This window comes from Aulonocara stuartgranti, assembly GCF_965226115.1.
Source record: "Aulonocara stuartgranti genome assembly, chromosome: 9".
Lineage (NCBI taxonomy): Eukaryota > Metazoa > Chordata > Actinopteri > Cichliformes > Cichlidae > Aulonocara > Aulonocara stuartgranti.
In genome coordinates this window covers 10456802-10471727 of record NC_138960.1, presented here as the reverse complement: position 1 = coordinate 10471727, position 14926 = coordinate 10456802, and the positions used below count along the sequence as shown (strand labels likewise).

Genomic DNA, 14926 nt, shown 5'->3' with positions numbered 1-14926 from the left:
TTGCTGCTGTTCAATAGTTTTTATCCGTTTGAAAAAGTCATTTTACGGCTTTAATGTTTCCAGCTGATAAGGAGAATGAATGCGTTTCAAATGAGCGTCCAAAGGCTTTAAACATCTGCTTTGTCTGTAACGACAGTATCAAACTACAGAGCATTGTTTTTACTAAAATTCAACATTTTCAGATGAAAATTTGGCTACTTTTTTTTTTTTTTTACTGTAACACGCACCTCAATGCCATTTTTAGGATATTCTTGGTGATCACATTTTTTCATATTTATGCTTTTGGCACTGAGGGTATCTAATACGCATGTTGTCGCTGTGTTTGTACTACCAGCTGTGAGGGCTCTGCTTTTGCTTTGAGCAGTCTGTTTTTATTTTGTCTCGTGAGTGTGTGTTTTTCAAACGAGATCCTCGTCAGTTTGATTTTGTTACCACAAACTTTGTGTGAAGTTCACAACAGAGGTAAAGAGATTTAAACACCCCAGTTTAAGGAGGCAGGCAGGGGTTGAACCAGCTGCACAGGGCTGGTGAAGCAGAGAGTGTCGGGGGGAGATGTGCAACAGAAGCAGAGGGAACATTTTACAAGATGATAAATGGCAGATTTAGATGATTAAGGATTTGTTGACAAGATTAAAAGACACGTCCGTCAGAGTTCAACAACATTACAGTTTGATTAAATAAAAAAGTTTTTAGACTACACAAGGTTCATTTTCTCCTCTGATAGTAATCATATTAAACATGTCAAGAAAGAAAGAGTATAAAGAAAATAGTAAATGTGTGTCTAATTAAACTCTTCCTGTGAACCTTATATCATCCTTTAATATGTTTGGTGTTACAAACTTGAAGAAGCACAGAAAAGATCATCAGACATTAATCTAATCAGTTTTCAGCCTTCATTCATATTGAAAAGTTGAAATCTTCACTGCTAGACCCAAGTGCAGCGTTTAACACCGTCGGCCATAACATTTTATTACAGCTATTATTAAATGGAGAGTCCTCTTCACACACTGAGGTTAATTATGAAGCTCCACAGGCTTCTGTGCAAAGACCAGTTCTGTTTACATTATACGTGCTTTAGAAGACATAGCATACCACAGGTCAGCTCAGCAACATTTCGACTTTGGCTTGTTTTTTCTGGTTAACGTTAATTACGTAATTTAGAATTAAAGTTTAGTATTCTTAGCATTTAGGATGGCCGTGGCGAGTAACTCGAGTGCTGTAAACATTTCATGAAACCTCATCAAAAGTTATCTGAGTTGGAAGGGTGGCTGTTAATAAGCCATTCTTAAGGAAGGAGAACAGAGAAAAATAAGGCTGAGGTGTGCCAAATTACACAAGAAATTGACTGGAAAAAGAAATCAGCTGTAATATGTCTTATGGAGTAATGAATCCAAATTTGAAATATGCATGGAAGAGGTCCGAAGAGAGATACAACAGTGAATGTCTATAGCCGTCTTTAACACAGCGTGGATACTCTACCGTGCTTTGAGGCTGGATTTCAGCCAGTGTTGTTGGAGCTCTTATCCAAATTAATCAAATTATGAATGTAGAAAAGTTCCACCAGATTTTGATCGACCATGTAATACCACGTAGTGTCTGATTGGCTTCAACTTCATTTTTCAGTACGACAATGATCGCAAACATACTGCCAATGTAGTCAAAGTATGCCTGGATGAAACAACGCATCAGTCATGGATTGATCTCTCCAGGGTTCGAACCTCAAGATAATCGAAGCAGTGTGGGATCATCTTGACAGAAAACAAAACAAAAGGCAGCCAGCATCCAAAGAAGAGTCTCGGATGTCTTTCAAGAAGCCTGAAGAACTAAGAAATTACAAGAAAGCTTACCTATTAGAGTTTAAGCTGTGTTGAAGAATGAAAGGCAGCTTTAACTGAACAAAAGGGGGAAAAAAAACCCCACATTGACAGCTAACTCAAGAGACAAAAAGCATTAGAACTCAAGTCATTACCTTACTTAAGGATAAATAAGTTAATTAATTACATTAATGCATAAGCAGAAAATAACCTACAGTAACTGCTTTGCGACATGGAAGTGCAAAAGACAACTGAAAGGGAGGATAGTTTCTATATATGTGGTTTCTATTAAGGGACAGAGGAACGATAAGAAACGATAAGAAATCAAGGACAAGGAGTGTGGTGTAGATAAGTGAGGAAATCCGATCATTACTACAAATTTAGTTGAAATTTAAATATTTTAACTATGGTGTGTGAGGTGGGCCCCTGGGTGCCTCCTGTGAGGGCTGTCTGTTTTCCACATTCTGCAACGGTAAAATACGACTTAGAGGCGGATATTTGTTTTACTTTATGGGCAACAGTTGTCTGCCCTTGTTCTTGCTGTTGACAAAACTCGCCTCATGGTCGACTCTGAGAAAAAAACTCTTTCCCACAGAGGGGGGTGCTTTAATAATCTTATTCGAATATGAGCTTTTTTCCACTAAGGCTTATTTTATGGGGAGATGTACGAAATTATTTACTGGGTTACAAGCAATGATAATATCGGCTGTTGACTCCTCATTTTCATTTTCTGTCTATTGAGAAAACCCATTGTAAAAGTAATGAAGAAAAAAACTCTCTACTTTGGTCTGACAAGGAGCAGGCTGCGCAAAACCTACCTCATATAGATGTTTTAATAATAATAATATTTTTTGGGGGGGCGCGTTATAAGCATTGAGAAAAAACTGATATCTGCTGTCTCACTCCTCCTTGACCCGCGGTGTGTGAAACAAGATCGCCTGTCACGGCAATTATGGTTTGTTTTTCAGTCCCTTGTAAAAGGGACTCTCAAAGGAAAAGTAGTATTCACTAAGGGGTATTTATTCATTTTTACACATACGGGGTAGGCAGCCTGTAGGTTACAAGCGGATAGAAAGTTATTCTTTTCATCACAAGCTATGGTGTAGCCTAAAAATGCAATTTGTTGCTAGGCTGATCATCTTAAAGGTTTTTTTTTTTACTGAGTCTGTATTATAGGAAAATAAAATACTATTGAAAGAAACGGTTCTCTACAGGCAATAGGAAGTCACTCTTTTTTCCCATTACAAGCGCCGGTGCAGCTTGTGAAAGTAAAATTACATCCGCTATTGTAAAAAAAATAAAATTAAATAAATAAATACAGAGAAAATTGTCATAATATCGAAACAGAATTCAAACTATGAGTTTGCGGAAAACTAACCGCCGCTCTGTCTCTCTATACAGCACAAAATCAACTGCTGCATCACCGCTGTGCTTCAGGAACCCTCTCTGATCTCCCCCCAGCAACCATACCCCTCCCCTCATGCTTAGGGAACATGATGCATCAGGTCTGAAAATGACTAGACACTTCCGGAGTATTTCCGGTAGGGTCATAAGGTCCGGATCGAGGCCTTCCATAGTAAATATGCTGTATTTGAATATGTCATATTCAAAGCCTTCTTTAGGGGGGAGCAGATTTCTTCGCGTCCAAGTACACAGGGGCGCTGCTGGGCTGCAGAATGAAAGGATCCATCTTGTGTCTGTGCCTTAGAAATTGTGACGGACTCCTCCTCTCTGCTTTTATTCTCCTCCCATGCCGCAGACCCTCCCTCCCTCTAAAAACTTTTTTCTTTTTTTTCCCAACAACAGGTGCCGCGCTTCCGGGGGTTCCCCCTCCCTTCTCCGGATGCAATTCGTCACGCTTAGGGGATCAAATTACACACTTCCGGGGGGGAGGGGGGAGGTCAAAAGGTCATGATTAGGGCCATCAATCAAATCGGATCAAATTTTGTCATAAACCGTATGGGAGTATCTCTCTTGTGACGTCCAACAGTTGGGAATTGTAGCCTCAAAGGAGAGAGTCATGAGAGGAATGGACTGCAGGACAGAAGCCTTCAAACGGGACTGAAGTAATAATGAGAACTTGGAGAAAGAGTCTGCATACTGGAAGCGCATCATTTGTTCAGTAAAGTGTAGCACAGCTGTTTGCTTTGGAGCCAGTCTGATGCCCAGAATTACAGTTTTCCTGTTTGGGGTGAAGACTCTCCAAATATGGACTGCTGTTTTTTAAAATTCCCAGTCTGTAAACACTCGCTGACAAATAACAAGAAATGAAAATTGAGAAAATAATGTGTATATTTAATTTAAAAAAGAAAGAAATAATAGATCAAAGAGGGAAAAATAAATACAGTCGTACTGGTTACTGTGGTCGTTTTAAACTGTGTGGTCGTCCTCAACCTGCACACACACACACACACACACACACACACACACACACACACACACGCACACACACACACACACACACACACGAAGCCTACAACATGTGATGTACATCCTGTCCAGGTGAAATGAATTTATAAAATATACCATTCAATGCACAAACATATTACACATTTTAAGCAGCAGCCAAAGAATATTTCTGTGCATTTATTTTAAATATCTGTTGCACGTTTTAAAAACTTATTTATTTACTTACTGATTTATTTATTTAGAACTTATTTATAATAATAATAATGCATTTTATTTGAGGGCGCCTTTCAGAAACCCAAGGTCACCTTACAAAAACCAAAAATTTATAAAAGGAACAGTAGTCATAAAATACATAAAATAAGTTAAAATTACAAAACAGAGCTTGACAACAGATAAAATCAGCATTAAAGCGAATAAGCCAGTTTAAACAGATGTGTTTTGAGCTGTGACGGAGAGGGAGTCAACAGGAGGAAGGAGGAGGAAGAGACTTCCAGAGCCGAGGAGCAGAGCGACTGAAAGCTCTGTTCCCCAGAGTACTAAGGTGTGAGGATGGAGCAGTAAGATGAATAGCAGATGATGATCTGAGAAGGTGATATGGAGCAGGTCACACAAATATGAAGGAGCAGATTTATGGATAAACCTGTATGTAAGAAGTAAGATTTTAACATTTATTCTGGCCTCTATGGGCAACCAGTGAAGCTGCTGAAGAACTGGGGTAATATGAGTTCTTAACGGAGTGCGAGTTGTGACCTGAGCTGCAGAATTTTTTATTTGCTTTGCATCTTTCTCTCACAATATTTTCCCAGCTTATTTTAATGCATTGCTGCTTATTGATGTGTATTCACTGATTCACACTGACAGTGCTGAGGCAGCACAGCTGAAAATAAAATAATAAAGTAAAATTAATTCAAAAGCAAAAATAGGAGAATCAATATCAAGGTACATAACTACAGAATTAAATACTACATATATGTATTTATGTGTATTTGAGCATTAATTCAATGACTACATTTTTTTAGAATATTTATGGCATTAAAATTCACTTGTTTATATTTGATTTACTTTTGTTTGTCCAATATATGCCAACTTGAAGTGTCAGCTTTCAGACACACTGCAGTGTAGTACTGTAATAGTGCCATACAGCAATAGTAATGTATTAAATATAAAACTTTCTGAGTTTTATTTAAATAAACACGTTTCTGTCCACGTCCAGTTTTTCCTCGAACGGTTGCCTCGGCTCTTGTTCATGTCCCACCCTGCGGAGGCAGAGCCAGCGTGGGATGGAGCGTTGCCGCGACGATCGAGTTCAGTGGGTTACATCGCCAAAGCGGACGAGTACTACACCGTCAAGTCTCGCAGCGAGCTGATGTTTGAGAAACAATCGGAGAGACACGGCTTCACCACTCGAGTCACCCATGCAGCATGTACGCACCGTCACCTGAGTGTGTTTATAAGATGCTGCGTTATTGTGACAGGAAATCAGAATCAGATGTAGTGATGTGGCCTTCGTCACCAGGCTTTAGCACATCAGTATTACACGTAGTTTTGCATCTTTGTGTTGGAGTCTGATGCTGCTGGGGCCAGCTGTTTGGTCGTATACGTGATCAGTGGACTCTGCAGTAAAACCTGCAGAGAGGATGTTTAAATCGAGGCGTGTGTTTGTGTGTGTGTAGTGGTGAAACCCCAGGATGATGGAGGTGTGACGGATCAGCTGTACTCTGAAATGAAGCCAGCTGTGGACGGAGCGAACTACATCATCAAACACATGCGCAACAAGAACGAATACGAGGTGAGAGCGAACAACCAGAACGTGCCGATGCTCTGCTTGATTCAAGATGCTTTGAATTGTGTAAAAAATGTTAGCACGTTTTCATCAAAAGTTTGCATTTTGTTTCAGTATTTCCCACATGCACATGTTTCAAATCAACAAACAAATTCTAATATTTGTCAAAGTTAATCCAAGAAAATACAAAACACAGTTTTCAAATGATGGTTTCATTGATAAAGAGAAAAAGCTACCCAAACCGACCTGGCCCTGTGTGAAAGTCATCGCCCCTTAAGCCTCAAAACTGGTTGTGCCAACCTTGGGGGGGAAGGTTCATGCATCAATAATAAATAAAAACAAATGTTACACATCACTGGGGAGGAATTTTGGCCCCACTCCTTTTCGCAGAATTGTGTGAATTCTGTCACATTGGAGGGTTTTTCAGCATAAACAGCATCTCCATTGGACTTTAGTCTGGACTCCAAAGCCAGTCCAAAACTTTCATTCTGTTTTTTGAGAAATTCTCAGGTGGGCTCATCATCCAGCTGTATAACCCAAGTGATCTTGAGCTTCAGTGTATGAACTGATGGTCGGACATTCTCCTTCAGGATTTTCTGGTACAGATCAGAATTCATGGTTCATTTACATCAAGTCGTCCAGGACCTGAAGCAGCAACGCAGCCCCAACCCATCACACTACCTCCATGTTTGATTGAAAAATGTTGTATTCGTTTTAAACCTGATGTAACTGGACTTAAACCTGTTACATCTGGTCAGTCTGGGGATCATCCAGATGTTTTGTTGGTCAGCAGTCACTTTCTTATTGTTGAATCATGAACTCTGACCTTAAGTGATGCCTGCAGTTCTTTTGTGACATCCTAGATGAGTCCTTGATGTGCTCTTGGAGTAATTTCAGTAGTCTGGCCACTGCTGGGAAGATTCATGTCTCTTCCAACTCTTCCACTGTGGTTCACTGGAGTCCCCAAACCAGCAGTTTTTAACACTGCTGTGTTGACTTCATTATTCTTAGATCTGGGGCCAGACTGTAACAACATCTGATGAGAGGACTAGAAGCTTTATTTTTTTTTTTTTTTAAAAAAGGTGCGTAAAATCAGAGGTTCAGAAACAAAATACAGAGCTCAAGAAAATAGAGGTTACTGTGGAAAATCAGTTTACAGTGACACGCTAAGCCCTGTGGGTGTGTATCGTGTGTTTCAGGCTTTGCAGCGTCAGCAGAGAGGGAGCGGGACGTCGGCTGGGGTCGAGTGTGTGTTTTCCTGAAGAGACTCGGGAAGAAAGCCGACAGCAAGAGCCTCAGTTTGGCTCACTGTGATCTGACGGCTACAGAGCTGCTGGAGCTTGGTACAAAAACGCACATACCTGTCACACAAGACAGACATGGTATCTGTCAGATAACTGCATTAAAAATACTCCCAAAGGCACAAACACAACGGAGCCCAGCAGACAGTTAGTTGATGCAGCTTCATTTCAAGAGGCGGAGCATCTAAAATTAAGTCTGAATAAAGTAATGTGACTTCGTTGTAAGACGTCAGCTGGCAGAAAGGCAGACAGATGTTTTTCTTGCCGTTTCTTCTCAGCAACGTTGCTGCAGTTCCTCCCCCAGGTGGAAGAGATGGAAATCTCCTGGAACGAGTTGATGGGTGGATTGGTTCATCCACTGCGCATAAGCCCTCAGTTTTACAGCTTTGATCATTCATTTTGATTTACTGGCTCACAGAGAAATTTCAAACTAACTCACAGAAAAAAATTCTGTCTTGAGAGGATAGCTTTAGCTAATTTATCTGAACTCTGTTTACTTTATGAGGCAACGATGACCATATAAGGAATATCCTCTCTCTGTGAGATGATAAAGACTCAAGGGGAAAAAGACTGAATCTGAGTGTCTAAAGCGGGCTGAAGATTAGTTTGCCTACACCGACCTCATTATTAGTTAGATGTATAGTATAGTTATATTATAGAAGAGAACATAAGGAGCAGCAGTTTGGATCCATTTTAACAGGGCTGTCAGTTGGTGTTTTATTATGTTCTTATCTGTTTTTTTGCTGTCTCTTTGTTGATACATGTGTATGGATGAGGTTTTTCTGTTCATAAATCTCTCAGGGGGAATGGTGGCTACACTGCCCAGACTCTGTGTGCTGGACGTCTCTTGTAATGCTCAGCTCACACAGGAAGTGGACACTGGTGGCTTCAGGGAATTGGTCAGCTCTCTCTCTCACGCCACCTCCCTCACCACGCTTCGACTGCAGGCCTGCGGTCTAACGCCTGACAGCCTTGATGCTCTCGGTACAAAGATCTCTGGATTTTTCCTTTTTATTGCTACTTTTGTTTTATGTCCTATAAGAGTCTCGGAGGGGTAAATTAAAAAACACCCACACCTCTGGTTGTCCTGCAGGTGGTTCACTCCGTTGCCTCCCCTCTGTGGGAGAGCTGCACCTGTCCTGTAACAAACTTCTAGCTGGTGGACTGAGCCGCCTCACCTTTCACCTGGCTCACGTCACACACCTGGAGAGACTCGACCTCCACCTGTGTTGCCTCACGCGAGATGATCTAGAGGCTCTGAGTCAGTTGCTACCAATCTCACACGCCGGACACTAATCGCATGCTCGCTGCAGCAGTCATGTGACTCGTTGTTTTTCAGTCCAGGTGCTGCCCTCTCTCACTGCACTGACCGAGCTTGATGTGTCATCCAATAAGGAAGTGGGAGGTGTGGTCCACCTGCTGGTCTCCGCCCTCCCTGTGACACAAATGAGGCGGCTGCCATTCAACAGCTGCTACATGAGCAACAAGTCCTTCACTGCTCTGGGTAACACACACACACACACACACACACACACACACACACACACTTGTTTATTTATAGAAGTTTTCCTTCAAGTCATTCTCCCCGAATACCTCTTCCACCCTCTAGCCTGAAATGGTGAAAACTTTGTGTTTATGCATCAGCCCTGGCGGTGTCCTATCTGCGCACGGTGGATATTTCCTGGTGTAAAGTGGTTGGCGGTCACTTGGCGCTCCTGCTGGATGCTCTGCAGCCATCAGTCGTCAGCGAGCTCCGTCTTTGCAGCTGCGAGCTCACCACTGATGACATGCAACATCTGGGTAACTAACACACAATGACATTATACTTTTTCTTTTTTGGTCTGTAGTGGATCATTAGGCTGCATAAATGTATATTAAGACAAGTAAAGCCTGAAGGAAATTGATATTTCTTTCATTTATTTCATGCTGCCAGCATCTGTAGCTGTCGTATAAAACAAAACAATGAAACTATTCGGTGTTATTTTTGTCTCCATCAGAAACATTGTGAACAAAACAGTAAAGTGAAGTGATCAGTTATCAATGGGTCCTCTTCCTCTGTGCAGCTGCCGTGTGCAGACGGGGCTGTCTCTCCTCACTCCGTGCACTGGATCTGTCCTACAACAGCTTGGTGGGAGACAACGGTTGGTGCAGTCTGTTTGCAGCAGGAGGTCTGGGCTCTCTGGAAGACGTGGATGTCAGTTTGCGACCTTCAACCTCTGCTCCGTGCTCAGCCTGGCTGCCCGCTCTGCTCCGAGCTCTGCCTCAAATGCCGGCGCTGGCTCGACTGGCCATGCAGAGGTGGACAGCTGACTGTCAGGAGAGAGAGCAGCTGAGGTACTGTCTGAAAAAGAGGAGCGTCCTGCTGGAAAGGGATCCAGATTTACAAGACACATCATCAGCATGTAAAGGGAACAGTCAGGAGAGCCTAGAAGAGAGTCAGCCTGAGGAGTAGGGAGCAGAAAGCCTGAGTTATCTGATCTCAAATTACAAATCATCACAGAGAGATTTCAAAAGAGCACTAGGGAAGAAAAGCGCAATCAGGTCTTCAGTTTATGAAGGACAGTGGAATTAATTTGCTTTTTAATCTCATGAACTTTATCATTCTGCACTTGGACTTGTCGGGACCTGAGGTTGTTGTTGCGTGTGGGGTTGCAGCTGAAAAGCAACCGAGTATTGTACGAACGAGCAACCGGATAAAGAACTGTTAGAAAGAGCGAACTATGTGGTCGTGTAGGGGATTCGCTTGTCACAGTCTGAGACTTTCCACACTCGCCACAGCTGAGTGGTCTAACTCCAGCATGGATGAGCTGATGTGTTTTTAAGTGACTAATTTGATTAAAAGACTTCCCACACTGATCACAGCTAAAGGGTCTGTCCCCACTGTAACTTTGTTGTCGTCTTTTTGGCTGCTTCATGGTGGTAATTTTCTTTCCACAGGGATAAACTGTGTGGTTTCTCTGTTTACGGGGGCTGAGTGACTTCTGTTGGTGTCATCAGAGCACCGAGGTATCAGCTGGGTTACACCCCTTTGCTCCTGTAGTGACAAAAGCCGTGAGTTACGGAACAAGAGGAACCTAAGATTAATTTATTATAACATGGGAACATGCATGCAATATAGTATAAAGACTAAAAACCAAGCTTATACAATTTTAAAAAGCTTGAAAGTCAGTATTTGGTATGACTGCTTTTAATATGCTTCTGCTTAAAAGACTAGCACTACCACTTAAAATACATTCTGTGTTAGGAAAAGGTTTTGGTTTTAACATTACAATGTAAGATTTGATATACATGCATCTGTAGTTACATGCACCTCTAGTTACATGCACCTCTAGTTACATGTTACTCTAGTTACATGCATCTGTAGTTACATGCACGTCTAGTGGAAGGAACAGTTTAAATACACTTTCAAAGATGCTTTTTTTAAAATCCTTTTTAAAGAACGGATTTTATTCATGGCTCATTGAAATGTTTTTCTGCTTCTTTGTCAGACTCATCTCTGACTGCCAATCACCTGTGACACCAAACACACCTTTATTTTTCCATTATTACTGATAATAACCAATATAAATAAGTGATTCGTGTTGATTCAATGTTTTTTTGTCTGATATGTCATTTAACTGCACCGTACATTGGTCAAGTATGTTTAATAATAAACATACAACATACAATAAACAAAGAGGGATCAAATTTAAACCTCACTGACTAGGAAGCACACAGTGTTTGTCATTTTATATGAACTTTACTCTGAAATAATTTTAGCATTTTTTTCAAGTCCCCAGTGTTTCCTGATCCTTGGAGCACTCCTGGTTATCTGCTATGGTGGAGGTGGCCAATGTCTGGAGACAAATCGTTGTTCTGGGGAGCTGCTTTCCTCCAGTTACTTTACATCAGAATAGAAAGCATGAGAACGACCCTGATGAAAAACAGAAACAGCATCCAGGAAGTGAAATAAAGATTAAGCTGGGGGCGACCGTGGCTCAGGGGGTTGGAAATCGCATCTGCTAACCGGAAGGTCGCCAGTTCGATCCCTGGGCTCTCTGTCCTGGTCGTTGTGTCCTTGGGCAAGACACTTTACCCTACTTGCCTACTGGTGTTGGCCAGAGGGGCCGGATGGCGCGATATGGCAGCCTCGCCTCTGTCAGTCTGCCCCAGGGCAGCTGTGGCTACAACTGTAGCTGCCTCCACCAGTGTGTGAGAGTGAATGAATAGTGGTATTGTAAAGCGCTTTGGGTGCCTTGAAAAGCGCTATATAAATCCAATCCATTATTATTATTATTATTATTATTAAGCAGCCAAATTCTAGCTCTGGGGCCTGTTCTTCGTACCTCGCTAAGTAAGTTAGCTGGATTAGATTGTTGGCGATTTCGGGAGCAGGTTTACTTTATGTAAACAGGATTAGATCGCGGCCACGCAGGTATGTCCGCTTCATGTATACGAAAGCAACAGCGATATTCCACCACTGTTTCAGCATAAATAAATAACACCAATGTAACTAAAGATAATGCAGCACTTGATCCATTTATTGATTTCACACAGATACATACAGGTCATTTCCTAAAAAAGGGAAATGTACCATTAATCATTCTATTACATGTATGTGATTATTACAGATGTAATTCATATTTCAGAGTAGTAATTGTAAATTACTTCGTGTAATCAAGATGGGAGACCACGGCTATAAAAGCGAAGGTGGATTTGGGAAGTCTGTCGCAGCCATGTCCTGTCCGTTTACGCGAGCAGCCCATTGCGGAAGGTGCAAGATTGATAAGGAGAGTCCTCAGAATCCAGCGTATATTGCGGGATAGACAGGATCCTTTAGCTCAGCGCGACAGTGTGCTCATAGAGAGATATATATTCCCGTGAGGGTATTATTCACCTAACCAACTTGTTGACGAGGGGGTGCAGGACCACCACCTGTCTTTTTTTGCTCTGCCGTTTTCTTGGTTGCTGTTATGAACAAACAAACAGATTATTTCAGGGTCTCTTTCCAAGAGACGAAAAGCAATATACGTGATAAATATTACCATTCTGTAGAATATTCTTATATTTCACTTTTACTTGTTCCCATGTTCTAGTGGGTCCTGTTGTGGCTCTAATGTGAAAGGGGATATAATATAACATATTATAATATAATGTAATATAATATTGGATAATATAGTGTAATATAATAAATTTACCCTACCGCCTACTGGTGTTGGCCAGAGGGGCCGATGGCGCGATATGGCAGCCTGGCTTCTGTCAGTCTGCCCCAGGGCAGCTGTGGCTACAACCGTAGCTGCCTCCACCAGTGTGTGAATGTGAGAGTGACTGAATAGTGGCATTGTAAAGCGCTTTGGGTGCCTTGAAAAGCGCTATATAAATCCAATCCATTATTATTGTTATTATTAAATTACTTACGAGTTTAATTTGTCAGCAACTTTCTGCCAGCCCTCTCTCCTTGCTTTTGCAGCCTTTGCAGTGTTCCCTTGCGTTCTGATTAAACTCTGAAACTCCTGAAATCCCTCACTCAAGAGTTCTTGCTCTGCTGCCGAAAAATACCGAGCGCGCTCCTTCGACATTTTCGCTGACCAATCAGAGGGTTGCCGATCAATGTTTCTACTATCGATGCATAGCCCCTTTTACGACACCCAGTGATCTCACATTACTTCATCCAGCTGTACTGATCGTCAACAGCAGGTGTGTTCGGGGAACCGGATTAGCGAGCTCACGGTTAGCGCGATGGTTTGGTCTTGGATGTGTCATTTGATCTTGGATGTAGTAAGTGACATACGAAGAATGGGCCCCTGGTTTGATGCTTACATTTGGGGGACTCTCGACCACAAACTAAGAGAAACTCTGTCAAGATGCAGAAACACATCAAGTTTTGCAAACAAGCATACTATTTTTATAGTTAACTAAACTTATAGTTTATTAGAGTTGAGTTCCTACTCACAGACAACTGAAACATATTCACATTTGGAAAGCTGATTGTATAAATTTTCATTTGATTAATCTGAAATTGTTCTTCTGTGTCTGAAAACACCCACTCCCACTTACTCAACCAGTGTTGTCGTCTGCTGCTGTGGCAGAAGACAACACTGCAACTGTAACTAAACTGATTACAGCATTATTTTTAAAACCTTCAGTGAATTCAACGTTCTTCAACATTTTGTGTATGCTACTGTTGTACATACAGCCGATGTTTTACCTGATGGGTACAATGTTGCTGTTGAGGGGTTGCTGTGGATAGTGCTGGAGGGCAGGGCTGTGTTGATCTGAGACTTGCATTTCCACAACACTCTGTCCATAGTCACATACTGTGTATGCTACTGTTGTTTATAGTGTATTATCTTATTTATTTTGTAGTTGTTTATATTTTATTTCTATTTTTGGATTTTCTTCTGCTATCTCTACCTGAGCTGAGGTAACGCACAAATTTTCCTGCCGTCGATCAGTAAAGTCTAATCTCCTCATTGACTGCATTTCTGATGGAGATGAGACGTCATGCAGGACAGAGGTGAGAGGCGTGACATCACGGTGCCGTGACAACAACCTGGTGCTTAACATCAGCAAAACCAAGGAGCTCATCGTGGGTTACAGGAGAGCAGCAGTAGCAGAGGTGGACAGAGTCAGCTGCTTCAGATTCCTAGGCATCAACATCAGCGAGGGTGTCTGTTAAGTCTAATTGTTGAATGTTGCCATTGTGTTTCTTAAATTTGTATAGTCTTAGTTTAAGCAGTAGGATCAAAGCTATCCCTTTGATCCTGATCACCTCTCCAGCCACTCTGTGCTGGGGGAGGTTTTATTGTAGATACATCCTATCTGAAAGATCTGTTTCTTTTGATGTAAGCTTCCTGGGTTTATGACCCTTTGGTCAGCAGGTCTCACACACACACACACACACACACACACACACACACACACTCTTACAGAAGTTCACACATATATATTTACATACAGTGCCTTGTCTTTGTAACCAAAGGGGGTTGCAAGGGGAGGTGTTTTGTAAACTATTGTTTGAAGTTTGTCAATAAAAGGCAGCGAGAGGAGGCCATCATCGGGGTCATTGTCGTGCTGGACACAGACGAGGCCTCCCTTGCGCAAGTAATGGATCGATCGACTGTCTTGTTTTCTTCATGATGAATAAGTCTCTAGAATTAGCGGGGTTTGTGGAAACACAGACCCAACAGTGTCGTGCCATATTAAACCATTATACACCTCAATAGTAAAATAAAAAATGTGTGTAAATTGCATGAATTAATATTTATTAACGTCTCTTTGTGACGTTATACTATGATAATGACTGCCACAAACAGCGTCCTCCTGTAACCATGGTTACGGGAGTTTGTTGCAAGAAGTGTTGTGAATCTCGCTGAGACAGGGAACCACTGAGAGCCTCAGATGAACCAATCAGTCAGATCGCTGTCTCCACTTCTCCTCCTTCTTCGTCCCCTTTGTTTTTTAAGTACCTCATATTGTTAGGATTCTTTAGCTAGTTAGCCATCACATTAGCTAGTTAGCATCACATTAGCTAGTTAGCCATCACATTAGCTAGTTAGCATCACATTAGCAAACTGCTTCGGAGCACAGCTGTCGGAGTCGCGGGTTTTGTTGAATCAGGCGTTGGACCTGCTGGAGGA

The 14926-nt window shown here is 41.8% G+C and overlaps 1 protein-coding gene across 1 annotated transcript; it reads left to right on the top strand.

Moving 5' to 3' along the window:
• Nucleotides 1-5988: 5988 nt before the first annotated feature.
• LOC309714588 (leucine-rich repeat-containing protein 31-like) lies at nucleotides 5989-9770 on the top strand (the record flags this gene model as incomplete). The annotated part of the gene is made up of 8 exons (XM_082547139.1): nucleotides 5989-6012; nucleotides 6462-6516; nucleotides 7206-7349; nucleotides 8109-8291; nucleotides 8401-8568; nucleotides 8647-8811; nucleotides 8952-9107; nucleotides 9371-9770. The coding sequence occupies 8 exons, from the start codon at nucleotides 5989-5991 to the stop codon at nucleotides 9757-9759; spliced, it is 1284 nt and encodes a 427-aa protein (XP_082403265.1). The 3' UTR covers nucleotides 9760-9770.
• Nucleotides 9771-14926: the final 5156 nt, after the last annotated feature.